The 22,883-nt window shown below is 39.0% G+C and overlaps 1 protein-coding gene across 1 annotated transcript in view; it reads right to left on the bottom strand.

Annotated features, from left to right (window-relative positions):
• The window catches only part of tsc22d1 (TSC22 domain family, member 1), a 125,836-nt gene extending 110,826 nt beyond the window's left edge, over positions 1 to 15,010 (bottom strand). Inside the window, exon 1 of the mRNA XM_073845576.1 lies at positions 11,940 to 15,010. Within this exon, the coding sequence (XP_073701677.1) occupies positions 11,940 to 14,497 (2,558 nt within the window). The 5' untranslated portion in view covers positions 14,498 to 15,010. The remainder of the gene's footprint in view (positions 1 to 11,939) is intronic.
• Between the last annotated feature and the right edge of the window lie 7,873 nt (positions 15,011 to 22,883).

Here is a 22,883-nt window from a genome sequence, read left to right as displayed (position 1 = left end):
TGGAGATGAAGTTTGCATGTTCATGTCCTCATATAGTGAACGTGCAGATGCTGAAAGCACCATGAGAATAACAAATGCAGTACCACGCTGCTAACACAAAGAACATACAGACTTCATATTTAAATAACAGTCTTTCTGCACTGTCACGTGCACATACCCTATATGCCGTAAAATAAAATAAAAATAAAAAAATCAATTTGCCAATTTCCATGACATTCCAAGTTATACTTTAAATACTTTAAATTAAATTTTAAGACTGGACTCCATGATTCAGCTCGGGTTTGCCTTTTTGCGAAAATCACATGGCCCTACATACAGGTGGACGGCAGTGAAATGATGGATGATCTCGACTCAGGTGGCTGTGGATTGCAGCGGCGATTAATTTGCGCACCAGCCCAAGCTGTTTGCTCGTTATCTAGTATTAGGAGTTCAGAATTGTGCAGAGGTGTGAACTTGACTGGCAGATAATCCGTGGCACACATGGTGTTTGCGGCAGGGATGGGGAGGAAGCGGAGATAAGACACTCGGCACAGATGGAGCAATCCCTCAAGGATCGAGCAAGGTGCTGGGTGGGAAAAAATTTCCCGCTGTCAAAGATCATCAATCGCTCGCCTGACAGGCCGTTAATAAAGTCTGTAAAAGTTTATGTTTAACACTGAAAAGCAATCAAATAAACGCCAGCCGCAAAGACGGCTTCGCATTCATCTCAGAAGAAATAAATCCTATTTAAATTAGAAGCTATCCAATTAAACGTGTTGTGCAGCGGCCGCCATGTTTTCCACGGTGACCTCATTTCACTCCGTCCGGCCTGGTGATACAAGAAGAGGAAATCTCATTGTACATGTTTAACAGAGCAAGAGTGCGGCATGGGCACATGCTCAAGGCTGCACACGAGATTTCCTGCCCGCTCTGAAACCACAGCGAGAGGCAGCTATCCAACTCTGCTGACTCACGTGCCGACTGCTCTTAGAAAGCCAAAATAGGAAGGGATCAAACCTTCTACAGGCCGTAGCTCAGGCATGAATAACGACTTGGGCCGGGGAGCGGTTTAATTTCAGAGCAGCTATCTGGATTTCTCTGTAGGCATATTAATCAGGAGGCACAGGATTGACCTTTAAACGAGTAGTTCACTTTCAGAACAAAAATGTACAGATAATGTACTCACCCCTTGTCATCCAAGATGTTCATGTCTTTCTGTCTTTTAGTTGTAAAGAAAGTTTGAGGAAAACATTTCAGGATTTCTCTCCATATCATTGACTTCTATGGTGCCCCCGAGTTTGAACTTCCAAAATGCAGCTTCAAAGGGCTTTCAATGATCACAGACGGGAAAAAAAAACAATTTATATACTTTTTAACCTCAAATGCTCGTCTTGTCTAGCTTTGTGTGAACTCTGGTTCATGGCAGTTAGGGTATGTCGAAAAACTCCCATCTCTTTTTCTCCTCTCACTTTAAAATCATCCTAAATTGCTGTTTTACCTTTTTTTTTTTATTTATTTATTTTTTACCTTTTTTGGTGTTTGACCTTCTTCGCATGTTCACTTTGTAAACACTGGGGCGATACATCTGCAGCAAAGTAGGACAATTTTGAAGTTGGAGAAGAAAATGAGATAGGAGTTTTTCAATATACCCTAACTGCCATGAACCAGAATACACAGAGTTCAAGCAGAGCTAGGCAAGATGAGCATTTGAGGTTAAAAAGTATATAAACTGCAGTGTTTCCCCTAGGTTTCCAGTGTTGGGGGGGGCGGGGGGGGGCTTAGGGGGTTGGGTACCGGTAGCCAACGTTACTTTTTTTTCCCGGTACTTTACCCTACTTTGTGAAATAACGAAAACATTATTATAGACTTATTCAGTGGAAAAATAAGTCCAAAACTCTCTATTTTAACATTTTGAACAATAGGGCTCTACCAACTTTTGCTTTTTTTTTTTTTTTTAATTCTTGTGTATTATTTTTTCTCATAATCAAATTAAAAGTATAAACATTTATTTATTTTTAATCAAATGAAAAATAAACCCTTTTAATTTTTGGCAAACAAACAGAGGTTTACTGTTAAAATCAATAAATAATAATAATTTAACATTTAAATAATAATTGTAGTATTTTTTCTACAATTAAGTGGTTAATCTTGTTATATTTATTTTTATCATATATATTGTTTCATGTCAATTATTTAAATAGGAATATATAAACAACTACATTATACTGTACAAAAGTAATACAAGACTAATGTTCTGTTACATGTTACTTTTATTTTGACAGGTTGCCTTGAAGTTTCTGTGTGTGTACAGCATGTTATGACGCTAGTTTTCTCAAATGAAACGGTAAAAGTGACACTCACAGCAGCTTTGGATATTGAGTTTATCTGTTCATGCGAGATGCAAATGCCCAAAATTAGCGGGAGCGTCACGTGTGCTTCAGTATATGCGTGTAGTAAAAGCGCGTCTCCACCATTCATACATACAGAGGCAAACGGAGCATGCAGGATTCATATTGAAACGGTCTTTTTGCATTTCAGTTTTCACAGACACTAGTCCATATCGCGATTTGAATGAAGTAACAGACCAACTTTTGATTTATTAATCCAAAAATCGACGAATTTACGTGGCATTTCGCGCTATAGTAGATTCGGTTTTTATGAATGGAGTCCGCGATCCCGTCTGTGTTTTCGCAGATGAGACATTGTAAACACGCGATCATGTAAAGACAGAAATGACATGCCTTCGTGTAAATAAGATAAATAACACAAGGCAATTTAGTTTGTTTAATAAAAGAACAATGTATAGCCCTGTTCTATAGGAAAGATAACCTTAATGACTTCTATTGTGATCTGACGCTATATCAAAAATAAAATGAACTTGACATTCAAGGGGGGCGGGGGGTGACGTTGGGGGGGCGGGGCGCCCCCCTAAGATAATGGTAGGGGAAACACTGAACTGTATTTTTTTTTTTTTTACAAAATAACCAATCGTTACTAGACAAGACCCTTCTTCTTTGGCTGGGATCATTTAGAGCCCTTTGAAGCTGCATTTAAACTCGTTCAAACTCGGGGGCACCATAGAAGTCTACTATATAGCGAGAAATCCTCAAATGTTTTCCTAAAAAAAAAAAAAACATTTCTTTACGACTGAAGAAAGAAAGACATGAACATCTTGGATGACAAGGGGTTGAGTACATTATCTGTACATTTTTGTTTTGAAAGTGAACTACTCCTTTAAGCAAAAAGCATTCATCTTTATCATTACATGTCTGATAATGAGAACACTGGAGTTGGGAAGACAGATAATACAACATCTGTGCAATAAAAGCACACTTTTACTACTGTTTCACACTAATTCAGTCAGAGCAAACAAACACGGTCATAATGAAACACACACACACACACACAAAAGGCCTAGGCTTGGTTATGCAAAACAGATCTACTGACTAGAAGAATAAAACAATACCCGGCCCTAACGCAAACTGCTAATTCCTCTCACCACTGAACAAGCATTATTAAAGCAATGAAAATAAAATTAAAAGGGCAATGGACTGCAATCACTACACCCAGCAGATCAAAGAAGGGTGTTAATTGTCCACTAAAAACGTGACAAAGCAACAGCCATGATGTTGTTTTGCTTGGTCCCCGTTCTGCTGTTCTGAAAGCACTGGCTGGCTAAATGGGCCAGATGAAAATACAGACTTGGCAAATATGCTTTATAAGTAATAAAACGTGTTGCTGCGCCCTGGCACTTCCCTGTAGGCTTTGTGTCGAGGCTTCAAAATAATGAAATGTTTACATGTGAATGTGTTGCATAGCAGCTGTCCAGATATGACTCTGTCTGGACATTTCCAAAGAAACATTCAACACAACAGCTTCACCAGATGTGATTTGGTAGTTTTCATAACTACAATGTTCATTTTAATAGGCGGCATCCACCTAGAGCGTGTACGGGAAACGATTCAAGGTTTATCAGAGAAAAACAGTGCCAATTAGGAGATGTAGGAAGTAGCAAAGCGTTCGAGGATCATATGTTGTCACGTCTGGGAAAGAATATGAAAGCCAGCAGATTTCAAACCTGAAAAGAGTTGAGACCAGCGCAAATGCCTGTTGTGAATGTGTTTGAGAAATCAGTTCAGCTGAGCTCATGAGGTCTCTGCCCCTATTAGCTTTCAGTCCCTAAAGTACTTTGCTGTGCTCTCCGCTCTCAGGTTTGGAAGGACAGGTTCTAATCCAAATGACATCATCCTAAAAGAGAGAGACGTGCGTACAAAGAGCCTACTCTGGTCTAAAGAAGACTTCAAAGTACAGGATCTTGTCTTGGATTACAAATGCAGAATGACCCTTCTGATGTTTGATAACAGCGTGGCTGAAAACCACATTAAAGGAAAGTTTGTCCGAAACTTTTTTTGTCATTCGCTCGCCCCCTCAGGTCATTCCAACCCGGATTATTGTTACCCATCCGAGAAAAACAAAAAGAGATGATAGTCAGAATGTCTTCTGTTGCATTCAACACAAAAAAATCTTGATTTATATCATGTTTCAATATAAATAAATAAAACAATAATAAAATCTTCGGAAGCTATAAATTCACATAAGGGGCGATCACACCGAACGCGTCTTTTAGTTCTAAAAATGCGAGGCGCACAGCACTGCCTTTTTTGGTGACTTTTAATAAAAGAGCAGTGTGCTGCGTTTTTTTTTTATGTTGCTAAGCAACAACCAAAACAGCTGTCCTGTCAGTCAAATCAAAGGATTATAGCGCGAGCGTTCTAAAATCTTAGTTTTTTGCTGTTAAGTAAACTGTCATATTAGCAGAAACCCTAAATAATACAGCTCTGGGTTACCCACGACAGATACCAAAGGTTTCTCCTCCATTTCTTGCAGTCTCCGGACTTTTTAAGCAACGGTAAACTTTCGTCACCACAACAGAAGGCCCGCCTCTCCATTCGTTCGATTGGACAATGGAAAAGAACGCGAATGACGTTGGGCGTTTTTCCGCACAGAGTTGATTTTTTTTCAACTTCAGGCGCTCAGAGAGCTCCTACAAAAACGCGAGGCGCAGCAGGCGGCGAAAACGCGAGGCGCCTTGAGCGCATAAGCAGCGCGCAGAACGCTCACTGCCAACAGAAAACCATTCAAAAGAGGCGCCTCCAACTGCAAAAACGCGTTCGGTGTGATCACGGTCTAACTGTGCAAATTAGGAAGGAATTAGTAAAAAGTAAGGCTGTACACTTAAATTGAGAAATTGAAGCACACTGAAAACGTGATATCGTGCATGTTTGGTGCGGTTTTGTCTACTACACACATACTGAAGGGGCCAGTTGCATCAACATTAGCCGCTTTTCCACTATCGGGCCGAACCGTTCTCAATGCTTAACCGTTCTGTTCCGTGCCGATCCGGGCCAGTCAGCACAGATACGGTTTGATTTTCCACTGTGGTGCAGATAACGGAACTCTTTGGAATGTAAATACAAATGCGTCAAATCGTTGCCTTGGGAACGCAAGAGTAGACAGCCCCGCTTCTACTGTTATTGTCCTTTTGGACGCGATATGCATGTTTGAGTTTTTTATTTTTTCCCGGCACTGTTTTGAACTTTTCTTAATGCCCTTCTCTGCAAGACACTGCGCTAGAATTTTAAAAACTTTTCGTTTCTCTTCGCACCCTCCAGCTGTTGTTGAATTTTTCTTTCTGTCCAAATATCATATTAGAGCAAATGTTTCATCCACAGACCAAAGTGTCTCAGCCATTTATATTTATATTTACCGTATCTGCTTACTGCGCATCCGCTTAGCCATAGAGAAACTGGTAGCCAGGCAACAGCGTGGCGACGTCATGCACACGCATTTTACCAGCCCGGTTCAGCACGGTTGTCTAACCGTGCCGAGAATTCCGGGCCGAGAACGGTTTGTAATCGTTCCGTGCCGTACCAGGCTCAGGTGGAAACACAACTGGAACTGTACCCGACCGTTCTAAGAACGGTTCGGCCCGATAGTGGAAAAGCGGCTTTAGTCACCATGTTAAAGGAATAGTTCACCCAAAAAATGACAATTCTGTCATTAATTATTGGCTCTCATGTTGTTCTTAACCTGTAAGACCTTTGTTCATGTTTAGAGCACAAATTGATATTTTTGATCAAATCCGAGAGCTTTCTGACCCTGCATAGACAGCAAGACAACTGACACGTTTAAGATCCAGAAAGGTAGCAAGGACATCAATAAAATAGTCCTTATATAGTAAAATGTCCTTACTGTACGTGTCAGTTGTCTCATAATACAATATGAAGTCCACGATACAATATTTATTGCGATATTTGAACAAAAAAAGACAAATGAATTGAAAAAAAAAATACAATTTTGTACATTTTAAAGTTAAATTATTCTATCTAATGCACTTTGAGAGTTTAAAATGAAGAGCTCCAACCCATGTTCTTAACTAAGAAAACTTAAGTCAGAAAAGTTAGTGAATTGACTTGTACCTGAACCTTAAAGAGGACTCAACCCTCTTTTTATTTGTGATATACCGTCTTAGTCTAAATTTAATTTACACTGGTGTTTTAGGAAGCCCAAAAAAATAGAATATACAAATAATAATAACAACAATGACAGTAATAGCCATATATTGTAAAACAACTGCACTGTAAAATAAATGAAAATTAATATTTCATAGGTGTATTATTTTTGCTTTAAACTACAGTAGGGAAATTACAATGCTTCTTTCCTAATTTCCACACTTAAAGGTTGTATCAGCGATTTCTAGCCTGAAACATAAAGTATCAAATTCAGCTGACCTTTCATCACGATCCGCTCGCTGCCTGCCCCATAAATTGTCTGTGAAAAAACCGCGTCTCTCTGGTCAGCCTAGGGTCCGAGATATGCCAAAAAAACAATCGGCACTACCAACCTTTCCACAGATAAACAATTTGAACTGCAGTAACGTTACCGATGTAAACCATTAGCCGTCAGCAATTCATACTGCACTTTTAAGCTTTTATTTTGACGGAAATTACAAGAGAGCTTTTATTTTAAAGGAAAACTCCAGCTTCAGTGAAAACAGGCTTACAAAAATGCGTCTCACTACAAATCTGGTGAAATGCTGTAATCATCTGCCACGAAAATAAAGCATATCTGGGGGCCGTTGTGTTCCCAAACGTGTGCTAAACTCACAGCACATGCAATAAACAAGTTCACTGGATTCATTCACTGTGACCTGAGCCGTTCTGAGGTGCGGAAAACACTGGATCATGAGCTGATCACCTGAACGAAGTGAAAACAGACTTGATGAAGGGATTAAGCCATATTGCGCTTTCGGACTTCAAAGACCTTTTATGTTAGAATAAGAAGTTTAAATATATCTTAAAAACAAACATAATTTGTAATATCGTTGCATCCCTAGTCAGCTGCGTTGCTGTCCATGCAGGCTCAGAAAGTTTTCAGATTGCAAATTTGCCTTTTGAAAATAAACAAAGGAGTTACGGGTTTGAACATGACACGGGGGTGAGTAATTCATCACAGAATTGTCATTTTTGGGTAAACTATCCCTTTTTATGTAACCAAATAAAAAAAAATTAGATGACTAACTTGTAAGACAAGCCTACACCTTTTATGCAACTGGCCCATGAGCTGCCCTGAGAGTTCCTTTGTAAGCATATTAGTTTACTTTGATAAAATCGCCATATGCACAATGAAACTCTTCAAACAGAATCCAAAAAAATTTAAACTAAAAACAAATTTCGAGGGAAAGAAGGATTTCATAGGGCACTAAAAATGTCACTTTTGTTCAACAAAACAAACTAGCCAGAGTTTCATTTGTAATGTGCAACTCATCCAAAGGTGTGGCGTCATTGAGGGCAAATATCATATTCTCTTGAGCATTTTGGTGAAAGACTTAAATTTCAGTCTGTTCTAGAAATATAGTTATTGTATGACTTCAGAAAACTCAGACCATAGCAACATGTTAACACTTTAATGATGCTTTTTATCCCCTTTTGGAACTTGAAAGCACCATCAACGCACAGAAGAGCAGCTCGCACATTATGGCTAACATCTCTTACATAAACGGATGAGTTAATAATGACAATCTCTGCCTAATTCATCCCTGTAATAGAGATGGGAAGAGCAGCGAAAATAAATATCACTGATGGACCCGGAGAGAAAGCACACATGTACTGCCGCTTTAAGTTCTGCCACGTTATCTGCACTGGCTCGATCTGGCCGAGTGAAAGCATTTCCTCTCCTCTCCCATTCCACAGGGTCATTAATTGGAGAGATAATCTACTTGATCTCTACACAATGAGTGATTCATTGAGATTCTCATGTGTGGCTTTTATCACTGCCAAGAGCAGATTACATTGAAAAAAAAAAAGCAAATGTGAGATGATAATCTTTCTATACGAGGTTGCTAGTCAGCACTGCGACCTAAGAACAGCAAAAAAAAAAAAAAAAACAGATTAAAATAATTTGCGCTGACTTAATCAGCTATTGAGCAACAGCAAAATGGGAGAAAACCGAATGATCTCATCCTCATCCTGTGGACTCATGCTCTACACCAACAGCACCAGCTGATAGCCTTTCACAACAAAGAAATAAAACAGGTTGAAATTCAATTGTTTGCTCAGTGAGGAGCCAAAGTGTTATTTTTGAAATGGCTGGCTCTGCAGGTAGTCCTGCTGTCCTTCAACCAAACCCAATCACACCAAGTCAAAAAGGACAGTCATGACACTCAAAACAAAACAGGATAACAAGCCTTGAAAGATAGATCTGAATCAAATAGATGTGGTGTTAGTCTTCCACGTTACTTCAATCACATGAACGAACATCAAAAAAAGCATCAAGCTGTCAACATGCCAAGTTAAATTTAACAGTGAACTTGGTCCTGGCTATCTAAGCAATACATTGACAATTCAGGACATATTCGCAATGATTTTGCTGGTGATAAAGTAACATTGCAAATACACTCTTAAAAATAAAGGTGCTTTAAATGTTCTTTATAGCGATGCCATAGAAGAATCATTTTTGGTTCCACAAAGAACCAATCAGTCAAAAGTTCTTTAAAGAACCATCTCTTTCTTACCTTTTTATAATCTGAAGAACCTTATTTTTCCACAAAGAACTTTCTGTGAAACAGAAAGGTTCTTCAGATGTTAAAGGTTCTTTATGGAACCATTTAGACAAAAAAAGCACCTTTATTTTTGAGAGTGTATAATGAGTTTAATTTGCTTGTATTTAGTGATTAGGTTTCCTGAAGAGTGTTTCATAAGACTATTTTCACAAGCCCTTCCCAACATGCAACTTGCAAGCATGAGTGCATTTTGATAGTATTTCTGATTTAATGTTTCTGGTTGAATTAACTGCTTGCATCATTACAAATGAATGTGAAAGTGATAATGCTCATATAGAAAGAACCTATCATTTGAGAGACATACTCTCAGCAAACGACACCACTTTTTAGCCGATTATTGCTGCTGAAAATGGTCAATTATTGCCATGTTTTGGGCTGTGTTCATTGGTCGTACCAGGAAAAACATTGAGTACTATAGACTGCCAAAAGTTATAAATCAAGAAAAAGAGTGCAAAAAACTGAGGAACAAAAGGTGTTTGTGGTTGGCCAAACTGAACCAGGAATTCCATCCCACACGGAAAGAACCTATATAAACATATGTTTTAATATAGGTTTTGATATAGGTTTTTAATATATGTGACATATATAAAATTGGCCGTTTTCCTATATTATATGTATATACATGTACATATAATATAGGAAAACGGCCAATTTTATATATGTGTACATATATGCGTACATATATGCACATATATGCGTACATATATGCGTACATATATGCACACATATGCGCATATATCCTCATATAGGTTCTTTCCATGTGGGCTTGTACATATAGGGCTTATATGTGGATATAAAGAAGCAATACAGGAGACCTATATGGCCTGTATATGCACATATATGCACCTCAATTTTGCCTATATGTGGCATATATATTATCATATATGTGCATATATACTGCATATAGTTTTCATATATGCGCATATATCCTCATATAGGTTCTTTCCATGTGGGATGGCAAGAATCTTGAAAACATTTGTGTTTGTTCTTATTTCTGGTCATGTAGGTGAAAAAAAATTGGTTAATATCTTATCTAATACTGCTTGTATGTATCTTTACCACCTATTCATTTTAATTTGTCAAAATATTGTGCTTACTTAATCCTTCTCAATCCTTCTTCCACTATTTTTTTTCCATGGTTTACACAACATAAATTAGCAAAACAATGTATTCAGTAGTACATTAACCATGCAATCAATGCTGTTGTTTACATCCGAGTGTTGCCAGTGTTGCATCCGGGTAACTGACCAAATCACGACGTAAATGCAAGCCCTCAAAGGCCATCAAGTGTAATACAAGTTCTGATTTACATATAGATCTGAACAGAACAGATCTGGTCTGAAATCTAACAGTGTTATATGGTAAGGCCAAGCAAATAGCTTAAGTAAGATGACTAACACCTGAGAGAAACAAGCAGTGCCACAATGGTGTGTGTGCTGTGCACTGTGACAAAACTGTCTGTTTCATTAAGGAGTGTCAGATTACAGCGCACTCTGTCATCCCTTGGACATCTGTTAGACAAGCTCTGTCAGGCACAGGAAACTTCACTTACGAACAACTCAAACATAGTACAGTATAAACACGCACGCCTGTTTCTTCTGAACAGCTCGAGACAAATTCAAACATATGTCACAGTATTAGCCGTATGTTTAAGTGTATGTAAGCATTCTTATTTAGGTTACATGTTTGGCCTTGCTGTGAAAAGACAGTTTCTGAAAGACTATCAATAGAGTGAAAAAAAAATATTCTCAACGTAAGAGTTTAAACAGACACTCCACTGATATCTTTCGGCCTTAATAGAGTTAAAGCTTGAAGCAAACATGTCACAAATGATAACTGTTTCAAAAAAAGTGCCTGTGGCCAACTCAATATAGAGTCACAAAATGCCCTTTTCTTCCATTTCCAGACTTTTAGTCTGTAATACCTTAGCTCAGCATCCTTTAATTAATGACAGTTCACTTTTAACAGATATACACATTCAAAAAAGTCCAAACGTTTTCTTACTACATGGACCAAAAATAATGTTGACTCACTTTTTTGTGCAATTAATCAATACCACACTTGCAGATGTGATGCAAATAAAAGGGTACTGGCTCCTGCTCTAACTTTCTGTTCCAAAAGGAAATGGTACAAAAACTATGTACTCTGAAATGATTTCATGGGGTCTTTAAAGGCAGGCTGGTATGCTGTGCAGAGCAAAGCATTTACATTTGTGACTCTGGACCACAGAACCAGTCTATTTGTAGCAACAGCCAACAATAGTATGGGTCAAAATGAATTTTTTTTTTTTTTTTTTTATACCAAAAATCATTAAGATTTTAAGTAAAAATCATGTTCCACGAATAGATTTTGGTAATTTCCTACCGTAAATATATCAAAATGTAATTTCTGATTAGTAATTGTCAATATTTAGATTGGAATTTGAAGGTGCAAAAACAGATTTTCAAATAGTTGTATCCAAACAAACCATACATAAATGGAAAGCTTATTTATTCAGCTTTCTCAATTTCATAAAATTGACCCTTATGACTGTTTATGTGGTCCAGGGTCACATTTATGTCTGTATTACCACAGTACCAGTCTAGCTGTCTGCAATTTAGCATTACATGAAGAAAACACTTCTGGCTATGCTGTAGAAGGCTATAGGCCTCCTTCTGTAACCCGCCTGCTGGGATATTTAATGCACACCGCCATTTAGGTTGATAGCAGTAGATTAAGCCATACTGCTGATCACCCACTGGCTGCATGTGTAATTTTTAATGAAGCTATAAAAATATAATTACAAAAGCAAATGAATTGGAAACTGTAAATAGACAAAAGAAATAATACTGCAACTTACCCATCTTCTTCTCCATCCACAGGTAAGCTCTTTAGCAGGCTAGCCGAGGCAGTTAAGACATTGACTCCACTGCTTCCCTCAGGACCACGGGAGGTGCTGGCTTGGGTGGGAAGTTCACCACTGGTGGGCTTGGGTTGTGTGAGCAGAGCTGCATGCTGTAACAGGAGCTGGGCCTCCTCCTGCACTGTGGGCATCACGGTGCTCACCACAGGCTGCGGCCCGGGCTCCTTTGAGCCGTTCTGGATCAAACTAGACTGGGGATCACTCTGAAGGTTAGGAGGCACGTTTGATGAGGTCACGGCTGGGACGAACTGGGTGCCACGGCCTTGACTGCAGAGCTGTGACTGCTGCTCCATGGAGGGTTGAGGGGCGAGCTGCTGCCCCTGGGTCTGTTGTATGAGACCAGCGCCGGCGGGCTGAACCAGCTGCGCCACGACCTGGACCATCTGCGGGGCGGGTGTTTGTTGTTGCTGCAGGAGCCCTTGTGGAAGTGGCTGAGCAGCAGTGGGTGGCACAGTACCCACGGGCTTCTGTGAAGCTGCACTCAGCTGACCGTTCCCCACCACCGGAGGGATGGAGGCAGACAGGTGGGGAAGTGCTTGCGTTGACCCAGGTGGCACAGTGTTTATGATCTGTTTGGGTTGAGAGAAGTCAGGTGGCAGGCTGCCTCCTTGGCTTAAGGGGTTAACATGTGCCGGCGCTACCTGGGCCGGTGCAGCTGGCTGCTGTGTGGGAGGGTAGCCCATCTGCTGCTGGGTCACCATAGGCAGGCCTTGAGCAGAGGAGGACTGTGCAGCCTGGGCGTATGTCAGTTTGGGCATATGAGAGGGCACAGCTGGTGTCGAATGCCCGATTGTGGTTTGCAGTCCTCCCATAGTTGCTGGCATCTGAGTCTTAAGATGCGCATGAACTAAGTCTTGAGGTTGCATCTGAGACATCGACACGTTAGAAGATGAGTAGTCGTGTTTTTGAGCAGCGGGCTGCTGGAAGGTCTGCTTCACAGCCGAGGGGCCGCCCGTCTCCCCGCTGCCCAGACTTTCAGTATAATGGCTAGCCGTGCTGCTGACAGAGCTGACGGTTTCTCGCTCCGGGCACGCCACACTCTCAGGCACAAACTGGCGGATGCTTTCCACTGTTCGGGTGCTGGGGGCGTTTTCAGAGGATGCCGTACTTAGGGGTTCCTTGTCGTAATACTCAGTGCAAGTCCACCGACCCTTCTTAAACGGCTCAGAGGTAGAGTCCAATTTGACCACTCTGAAACGTGAGCTGGTGGAGGCAGGAGTAGGCACTTGGGCCTGCTGAGGATGGGCGTTCATCGCAGGGACAGAGGGGGCAGGCACTGCGTGCTGGCCCAGGACAGCTCCACCACCTGTTGAAGGAACAACACCACCAGAAACCGTGGTGGCAGCGGCGATGCCCATGCCAATTATTCCACTGGGAATGTGCGTCAAGTTTACAGTTTGGTTACTAATACTATTCAAAGCAGGGGAGTAGTTTACACTGCTACTATTGGTACTCTTGCCACCCACAGCAGGCACACTGGCGGAATTTAACATAGAAACATTATTTGTTATAGGGTTACTAATTGTGGCACCTGAAGTCGCAGAGATCATTCCAGTTCCTGAGGCGACAGTAGCCAAAGGCTGACCGATGACAGCGGTTGTGCCAACAGAGGCGTTCTCAATCAATCCTACCACGTTTGAAGGCATTTTCTGGCCTGTGCTAGCTAAAGCTCCGGAACTTGAGGTTGCAGACGTGACCGTGGCACCCAACGGTATGCCCATCTGCGTCCCAGCAGCAGGATGGGCTTTTCCAGAGGGAGCAGGATTGTGGTGATGATGGTGAACAGTCCCGTTAACCATAGTGCCATGCAGGTGTGCTTGGGTGAGAATGGGTGGCTGGTTGGGTGACATGGCCCCCGGGGTCTCCGCCTCATGGAAGTTATTCAGCGTCTCCTCAGAGGAGCTCCTGTCAGGTCCCCCCACATTGTTGGCCCGTGTCAGGGACACATCCATGATCTCAGAGGACGACAAGTCTTCAGTGTGAGACTCGTCCAGATCGTCACAACTCTCAGTGTCCTCCGTAATGCTATTGTTGGTGCTGACAGACGTCTGTGCGGGAGTGACGCTGGTGATCTGAAAGCCACTCTTCTTTTTCATCTGTGCCACATTGGTGGGCAGAGTTTGGGGTAACAGGGTGGTCTGCATGGGGATATTTAGGCTTTGAGGAGGGTTTTGGGGCCCGAGCGAGGGTGCAGCCGGCATTTGAGACTGAATCAGCACCGGTGATGAATAATCATCCCCCAGCATCAAGTTGTTGCTGTTAAGGCTGGTGCTTCCAGAAGTTGTCAGTGTGGTGGAACCACCTACCGTGCCGCTGCTGCTCTCTCGCTTGGGTAAACTCATGGGGTAAACCGTTTTTCGGGCGCTGCCAGAGTCCCCGGATCGGTCGTGGTGATTCATTTTTAGAGGATAGTCTCCGACAAAGTTATAAAGACAGCTCAAGAGAACAAGCTCTTTTTGGGAAGCAACTTGAAGCCGCTCGAGTAATTTCCACATAAAACCAGCACTTTCCAGTAACTGCCACGATAATTCCACTTGAGGTGTATTTAAATGTCCACCATGAGGAGCAGGCTAATGCCAATGCTAGTTAACAGTCGCTAGCGAGCTAGCTGACACGGATTCGCCTCAGCTGTTGTTTTCAAGCGTATATCTTCGCAAAGGCAGTCAGCACACCATATCGGTGAAGTTTAAACGTGAGGGAGTCGACACAGGCGGCCGGGGCGATCGATATCCAACCTTACAACGACAGTCTCTCCCCATCACCGTTCAAACTGCCAGGCGCATTTTCAATTGTTGTATCGCAGTCTCCAGAGCACGAAATCACACGAAACAAAGTCCTCCAGCCGGCGTCAGATGACAGAGAGAAACCGAGCAACTCAGCGCTGTCCTGCTTTATTCCATCCCGTGCTTTCTTTTGTTTTAGTCCCGTGTTAGTCTTTCTCTCTCACTCTGCTCCTATTCACCAGCTGCCTCCTTGTAATGTAGCCTGTGCTAGTGCTATCAGCCTGTGACGAGTCCCCGAAAGGGGGAGGAGAGCGCGATAACATGGCGACCGCGCATGGCAGTTCACGTCCACAGCGGCCAGACATAAAGCCGAGAAAGTCTGGCGAGGATGGGCGGAGGGCGGAGGGCGGAGGGCGGAGGGCGAGGGGGAGGGGGTTTCCTAGAGACGGCCGGCGAAGGGTTCCGAAAAACAACGAACGCAGCCGACTACAGCCAACTCTGTTGGTGAGGGATGTTTCTTATTATAGCTTTCGGTAACTGTGGCAGCAAACACTCAGAATAACATCTTTTGTCCGCTGTGGTTATTATTATTTGGCATTGAAGGAGGGAACAAACAAAAAGGGCAGGGATATATAGCTCCCATGAGGCTAACAAATTGGTTTATGAAGAGAAAAATGATTATCGATGGCCAATTCGTTAAACAGAAAACAATCAGTTCAAATCTGCGAAATGCCAGATTTCAGGTTAGGTGCCATTGTGTGCTTTCCCTATAGAGGGCAGCCAGCTACATCAAAAAGATGTAAACGGATCCTGTGACAACGATGTTGTCAACATAGTCCAGAGATTTGTTCTGTTTTTACAAAACAGCTAGTCTGAAAGAGGAGCCAGATATTTCCACAGACAGAAAAGAACAGATCTAAACTGACACACACACACGCTGTTTGTTGCTCACCTCTGTTTGGGGACTAGAGAACTAAAGTTCTAGCTCCAGCAGACTTACACAGAATAGCCTACATTATGTGTTTTATTTTAAACCGGTATAATTTAATTCCACAATATGTGTTTGAGAAGTTGAAAGCTAGGTTATAAAATTACAACAAGGAATGTATCTCATGTGCTGATCCAACTATATTTAGCTTTCAGCTGTGATAGTGAGAATAGCATCTTTGTTACGGAAGAAGATTTTCAAAAGTATGAACACCAGATACGTATAACATTCAGGATTTGACACTATCACAGCTACTGGGTAAAATAGTGGTTTACTGATAAAACCTGTAAACAACAAAAAGTCTGTTTGGCAGACAATGTATTTAATATGGAGTTTTATATTTGATATTATAGTTGAATTGTACAAAAAGTTGTTGTGATATGTGTCAATCAGCATTGTTGACAGGCAGCACTCGTAATGACAAGTCACCAAATGTCTGGCACACCATCTTGTCATTTATTACATAAAATTGATTTATGAGTCTCCCTTTAGAAGGGACTGACACATCGCGTGGCCCTCGCCAAACCTTTGCACTTGAATGTGAAATGCAATGACCCGAGTGAGTGATTAGCGTAACACATTAAGTATGAGGAAATGGGGTCTGACAGTCCCAAAATTGGCGTGTGCCCTGATGTCCAGACCTAGCAGACAGGCTGTGCCCATCCATACAAATTTCAGAGGAAGAGAGCCAGCGAGAGCTGATTGCAATGTAAGCATCTGGTGCTGTCAGCAGCTTTAAATCACGCAGGCACTCCACAACAAAAAAACACAGAGAGCTATTGTGCTCCTGAACAATAATGGTCAATTTATACACTGGAGTCTGCTTTCATTTTGTAAACACTTATTAAAACAGGTATCTTTGGTGATATAGGAAAAAAAAAAAATAGAGAACCTCTATGAGAATTGCCATTGTTCTGTGTAATTCAACTCCGAAATGAAAGCTTATCCCTCCGGAGAATGCCAGTGTTAGGAAGAGGTGGCAGAGATTTACTTTAACAAGGCTGCCGATCGTTTCAATCCCATCTCAACAGTTTGTGTGGAACATTTTAACTGAGATTGTTTTTTTTTTTTATCTGACGCAGTGTAATACAGGCCTTGCAGAGAATTTGTTATTGAATGATAGGGCAGTTATAAACTAGCCTAGAGCTGACAGCAAACCAAAGCACTGTTGCTCACATGTAAAGAGGGTGTTTTGAAGAGTGGAAGAATGGACTGAAAAGGTATTAAAAAAAATTAAATCAGGTTTGATATGAACTTTTTAAATAGTGATGATTTGAAGGGTTTTCTCTACTATGTCATTTGATGGAGTTTGGTTCCTTAATATTCAGTAATATTATCGATTTGACTGCACTGGCACTATCAAATGAGAACAAAACTCGAACTGAATTGACCTGGATATTGACACCATTGCCTTCTGTTATTTTTCATTATTAAGGAACCTAATTAAGAAGAATTAACAGCATTGCCACAGGTGTCATAATTAATTGAATCAACATTGAACTACATTAAGCTGAATAACAACATGTCTTCTGTAGAGCTGCTTTGTCACTGAATAGAATTTGATTCGAAATTAGACTTTGCAATATCTATACTTTTAATACTGAGTTGAATCAACACAGAAACTGAGCTAAATAATGAAAAAAGGGCCATCTCTGACAGGATTCCTCTAATTTTTTACTTCATACTTCACAAGAATTGATTGATTCATCCATGTAATTGATGTATTTATTGAAAGTCATTGTCAATGTTCCTTGTGTAGTAAAGATTTATCTCATAAAATTAATTTTCCTTTCAGGAAGAGGGAAAAGGGCAGGCTCAGGTTCATTTTCTGAGGTAAATCTTTACTTCACAAGAAATTTTGACAATGACTTTAGATGGATTGAAAAGAGGTTTTTAAAAAGCTAAGTCATGTTTGATATGAACTTTTTAAATAGCGATAGTTAGAAGGGTTATCTCTACTATGTCATTTGATGGAGTTTAGTTCCTTAATATTCACTGATCACTAATAGACACTTAATATTCAGTAATATTATCAATTTGACTGTACTGGCACTAGCAAATGAGAAAAAAACTTAAACTGAATTGACCTGGATATTGACACTATTGTCTTCTGTTGAGCTGAATCTTAAGCTTTTTTTCATAATTAAGGACACTGATGTCAAACTTAATTGAATCAACATTGAACTAAATTGAGCTGAATAATGACACTGTTGTCTTCCGTAGAGCTGCTTTGTTGTTGAATAGGATTTTATTCAAATTTGAACTTGGCAACATCAATACTGAATTGAATTAACAATACTGATTTGAGCTAAATAGTGGGAAAAGGGCCATCTCTGACAGGATTCCTCTTTTGTCATTGACAGATTTCTGTTGAGCTGTTTTGTCGCTAAATAGAATTTGATTTTAAATTGGACTTTGCAACATCAATACTTTTAGTACTGAATTGATAAAATAATGTAAACAGGGCCATTTCTGACAAGATTCCTCTTTTTAACTTCATACTCCAACAGGATTTCTCTCTTTTTTTTACGTAATACTTCACAAGAATGTATTTATTTATTTATGTAAGTGATTTATTTATTGAAAGTCATTGACAATATATCTTGTGAATTGAAGATTTACCTCAGAAAAAAAAAATCCTGTCAGAGAGCGGGAAAAGGGCAGTCTCTAAGGTTAGGGTTAGGTTCAGATTTATTTTCTGAGGTAAATCTTTACTTCACAAGAAATGTTGTTGATTACTTTGGACGAACTGAAAAGAGGTCTTAAATAGCGATGATTTGAAGGGTTTTCTCTATTATGTAATTTGATGGAGTTTAGTTCCTTAATATTCACTAATCACTAATAGACACTTAATATTCAGTTATATTATTGATTTGACTGCACTGGCACATTCAAATGAGAACAAAACTTGAACTGAATTGACCTGGATATGAGCTGAATTTTAATTTATTTTGATAATTAAGGAACCTTAATAACATCGACACAGGTGTCAAACTTAATTGAATCAACATTGAACTAATTGAGCTGAATAATGACACTTGTCTTCTGTTGAGCTGCTTTGTCACTGAATAGAATTTGATTCGAAATTGGACTTTGCAACATCAATACTTTTAAAACTGAATTGAATCAACACTGAACTGACTTGAGCTGAATAATGTAAAAAGGGCTGTCTCTGACAGAATTCCTCTTTTTAAGTTCATACTCTAACAGAATTTCTCTATTTTTTTTACTTAATACTTCACAAGAATGTATTTATTCATTCATGTAAGGGATTTATTTATTGAAAGTCATTGACAATATTTACTTTGAAGTGAAGATTTATTAAAAATAAACCTGTCAAAGAGCAAGAAAAGGGCAGTCTCTAAGGTTAGGGTTAGGTTCATGTTCATTTTCTGAGGTAAATCTTTACTTCACAAGACATTTTGTCAATTACTTTGGATGGTTTGAAAAGAGGTCTTTAAAAAACTAAATCAGGTTTAATGTAAACATTTTAAATAGCGATAATAAGAAGGGTTTTCCCTACTATGCCATCTAACTGAGTTTGGTTCCCTGCCACTATCGCCTTTGGCTTGCTTTAATATTCAGTAGTTTGACTGCACTGGTACCATAAATGAGATCAAAACTTGAACTATATTAAGCTGGATATTGAGACTTTTGTCTTCTGTTGAGCTAAATTTGATTTTTTATATATATAATTAAATAACTTAACAACATTGACACAGTTGTCAAACATAATTGAATCAACAGTGAACTAAATTGAGCTGAATAATTGCAAAATTGGACTTTTCAATTTTGAGCTAAATAATGTTACTATATTATCCGAGCTGCTTTATAGCTGAATTAGTTTCTTAATTAATGAACTTTGCCACATTTACAGTGTTACTGAACTAAATTGAGCTGAATAATGACACAGTTGCCCTATGTAGAACTGCTTTACAGCTAAAGTCATTTCATTTTTAATTTTGCAACACTGTTTTTTTCCTGTTTGTTTCTGGGAAGCCGTTTTAGCAATCTGTATTAAATAAAGCACCATGAATGTGACTTGACTTGTTTTGATTAGTCTTTTTCTAGATGAAACCACTTGAAGCACCGGAAGAGTCAGATGATAATAATACTACTGCATTATGAGGTTAAGAGGAAAGCTTAGCTGGCTTTACAGTATTTAACAGAGCGTCATGGTAAGAGCATTCATCTCTCATCTGCAAAGTCATCATAAGTGTTTGACCTGGACCTCCTCCTTATCTCTATGGGGAAATGCAACTGTTTTAAAGTAGTTTCACATATTTCTTTAAGACAAAAGCATCCTTCACAGACAAAACCACTGACACAAATTTCTAACAGTATACTATTCACTTGTTTGAGGCCCAGGAAGCTGTGTCTAAATGAAGTCTCAAACGACAGGCCTTTTAAGGTGGCAGGAAAACAAACAAGTAAAGCAATTATGAAAATGATCTTACTTTTTAATTGCATGGAAAGTTACTGATATTTGTCTGCATACTAAAGCAGGTTTTACAAGTTCACTAACTTGAGCCTGTTTTATTTATAGGACACGTGAAAAGGCAAGGTAAGTGATTAGAGGCATTAAATGACATTATCCGTTTATGCTTGAAAACTTGCTAAATTCCTTTCTTGAGCTCTGCGAGGCCTGCTGGGTAACATAGCAGGATGTTCTAACACTATTCTGATTTTTTTTTTTTAATTCACATCGTTTTATTCATTCTTTACTTGTAATGATGTTAAAATGTCAATTGCAAACTTTCATACGACTAAACAAACGCAGCTCATTCTTGAATCTTCTACCACGATATGATGTCCTTGACAGTGACAGCAAGGACGGCGCTCCTTTCATTTCAGCACTCTGTAATATGTGAATAATCTCAGCAAGCTATTTGTTCAGAAAAGGTTTGAATTCACATGAAATATGAACATGTGGTGAAAGAAAAGCATTCTGGCCTATGAAAGGTGTACTTTGTGTAAATCTTCAAACGTGAACTCTATGTTCTTAAACCAGATAGATTTATTGAAATAAAATATAAAAAAAAAAGTATTAGCCTACATTTTACGACTTGGTAGAGTGTTTCATATTAAAAACAATGTAAATCAGCCCCTTTGACCATCAGTTAAAATAATTATATAACTTTGGATGAGGCTTTAAGCTTTTCTGCTGTTTATTTCTAACTATTATTAGTGTTTTTTTAAGGATTGAAGTAACATCAGGTAATACAAATGTAACACATCCTAAATTACTAAATCTTCACTTGCAATTTGAATGGTCTTATAAATGCTAAGTGCAGTTTTCTGTGTTCATCTCAGGCCTGTACAAACAGACCCTGGTTTCGAGAACTATGGAAATAAAAGAGGGTCAAACAGCTTCATCTAGTGGCAGCTTCAGGAGATTTTCTTTCGCAGCTCATATTTGAAATCATAACAAGATGTTTGGATTTTAGCCATTCAGGAAACTATATATTTGTGCTAAACTAATTATATGTAGTTTAAGTATAATCCAGAGTCTTTTGTCAATGAGGATGAATATCAGAATGTTGATGATTAGTGATTTTGCGATTATCATAAAGACATTTTTTTGTCTCTTATAAAGAGTAATTTCAAATGCGGAATGCAGTCAAACCTAATTATTTTCAGACACCTTTAACATTTCTCACATTTTCACATTTTATTCACTATAGTTTAGAAAATGGTAATAAATTATGACAAGAACTCAGAGTTATTCTGTGTCAGAACAAAAATGATCTTGATAATGTCAGATAACTCTGATAGAAAGGTATGTGATGGATTACAATCAACCAAAAATAATTCAGTACAAATAATTCAACTGTTAGTGTGAGAATATTTACACAACTATCAATTCTTTGTTGACCGGTTACCAAACAATTCTTAATTGTGTTCAGTCTGTGGTGTACAAAGGTCACATTAGCAATTAAAGAAAAAGCACTCAAGCAAAACATGGTCAGGTCAAAGTGTCTGAATAAGTTCTGTTCCCAAATTTTACTGGCAGTCCACTGTATGAAGCATCTTTGGGTATAAAATGTCACAGTTTACTTTATTTTGCTATCCTCACTTACATAAGTAAAATAAGGCAAACCTGCAATAATAAAATATAATAAATAACACAAATGTATTTAATATTATTTCATTAACCAATGTCTTTGCTGCTGACCTTTGATGATCCAGTTTAACCATACTAAGCAAAAATGTCTTTAGATGAACTAACATTTGTGCTTCATTGTTTTTTTTTTTTTATCGTTAAAGGGTGTTTCTCATGCGTTCAACTGTACAGTCGTGAATTTACTTGAAAAAGGCTTTTTACATTTGCTAAAAATAGAATGTTTTATATTAAAATCAAACAAAATCCCTGCCCAGGTTGTAAAAGTAACGTGAAAGTAACGCAAAAGTAATAGTAACGCGTTATTTTCCATAAAAAGTAGCTAAGTAATGTAATTAGATGGGAGTAACGCAATATTGTCATGCATTGTTTTAAAAGTAGCTATCTTTTCCCAACACTTAGTAAACATACTTATATTCTCTAAGCCACATAATTAATTACCATTCACATTTAACTGTTTTTGAATATGCTGGTAAAACTAACAAATCTCTCTTGTCTCATGTAATCTCAATTAGTTTTGCTAATTGAATGCTAACAGGATTACCTTTACATCCAGCGAGCATGTCATAGCTTGTTTTAATATTCAAATAATATCTAATACTAATTATGGTATGCTAATGTTCTTTTTTTCTCTCCTTTTTCCTAACAGACTGTGAAAGAAAGGCTGGTGAGACTTACTAATATCCATTATTGTACATTTATTTACTCATTTGACATTTACACCACACTTTATGTTCTGTTTTGTACTTTTGTTATTCAAATTTTATTATATTAAAAATGTCTGTGAATCAATGTTGTGTTTAAGATGTGTTTAAGATTTACTGTGTAATTGGTATTTTAAATAAATAAATATGGTTAAATTATGGCTTTTGATCTATCAGCCACATGTGGTCCATGTACGGGCCATAGCCCTTTACAGAACTCAGCCATATAAGAATACCATATAAGATCCATTTATCAGCCACATCTGTTTTCATGATTTGGCTCATGTTAGGTTGGGTTAAGGCACTGTTTTGGCTTGGTTCTGGCTAATAAGATGTGGACCAGTT

The sequence above is a fragment of the Garra rufa genome, chromosome 8 (genome assembly GCF_049309525.1).
Source record: "Garra rufa chromosome 8, GarRuf1.0, whole genome shotgun sequence".
NCBI lineage: Eukaryota > Metazoa > Chordata > Actinopteri > Cypriniformes > Cyprinidae > Garra > Garra rufa.
This window is presented reverse-complemented; position numbering and strand designations above follow the sequence as displayed.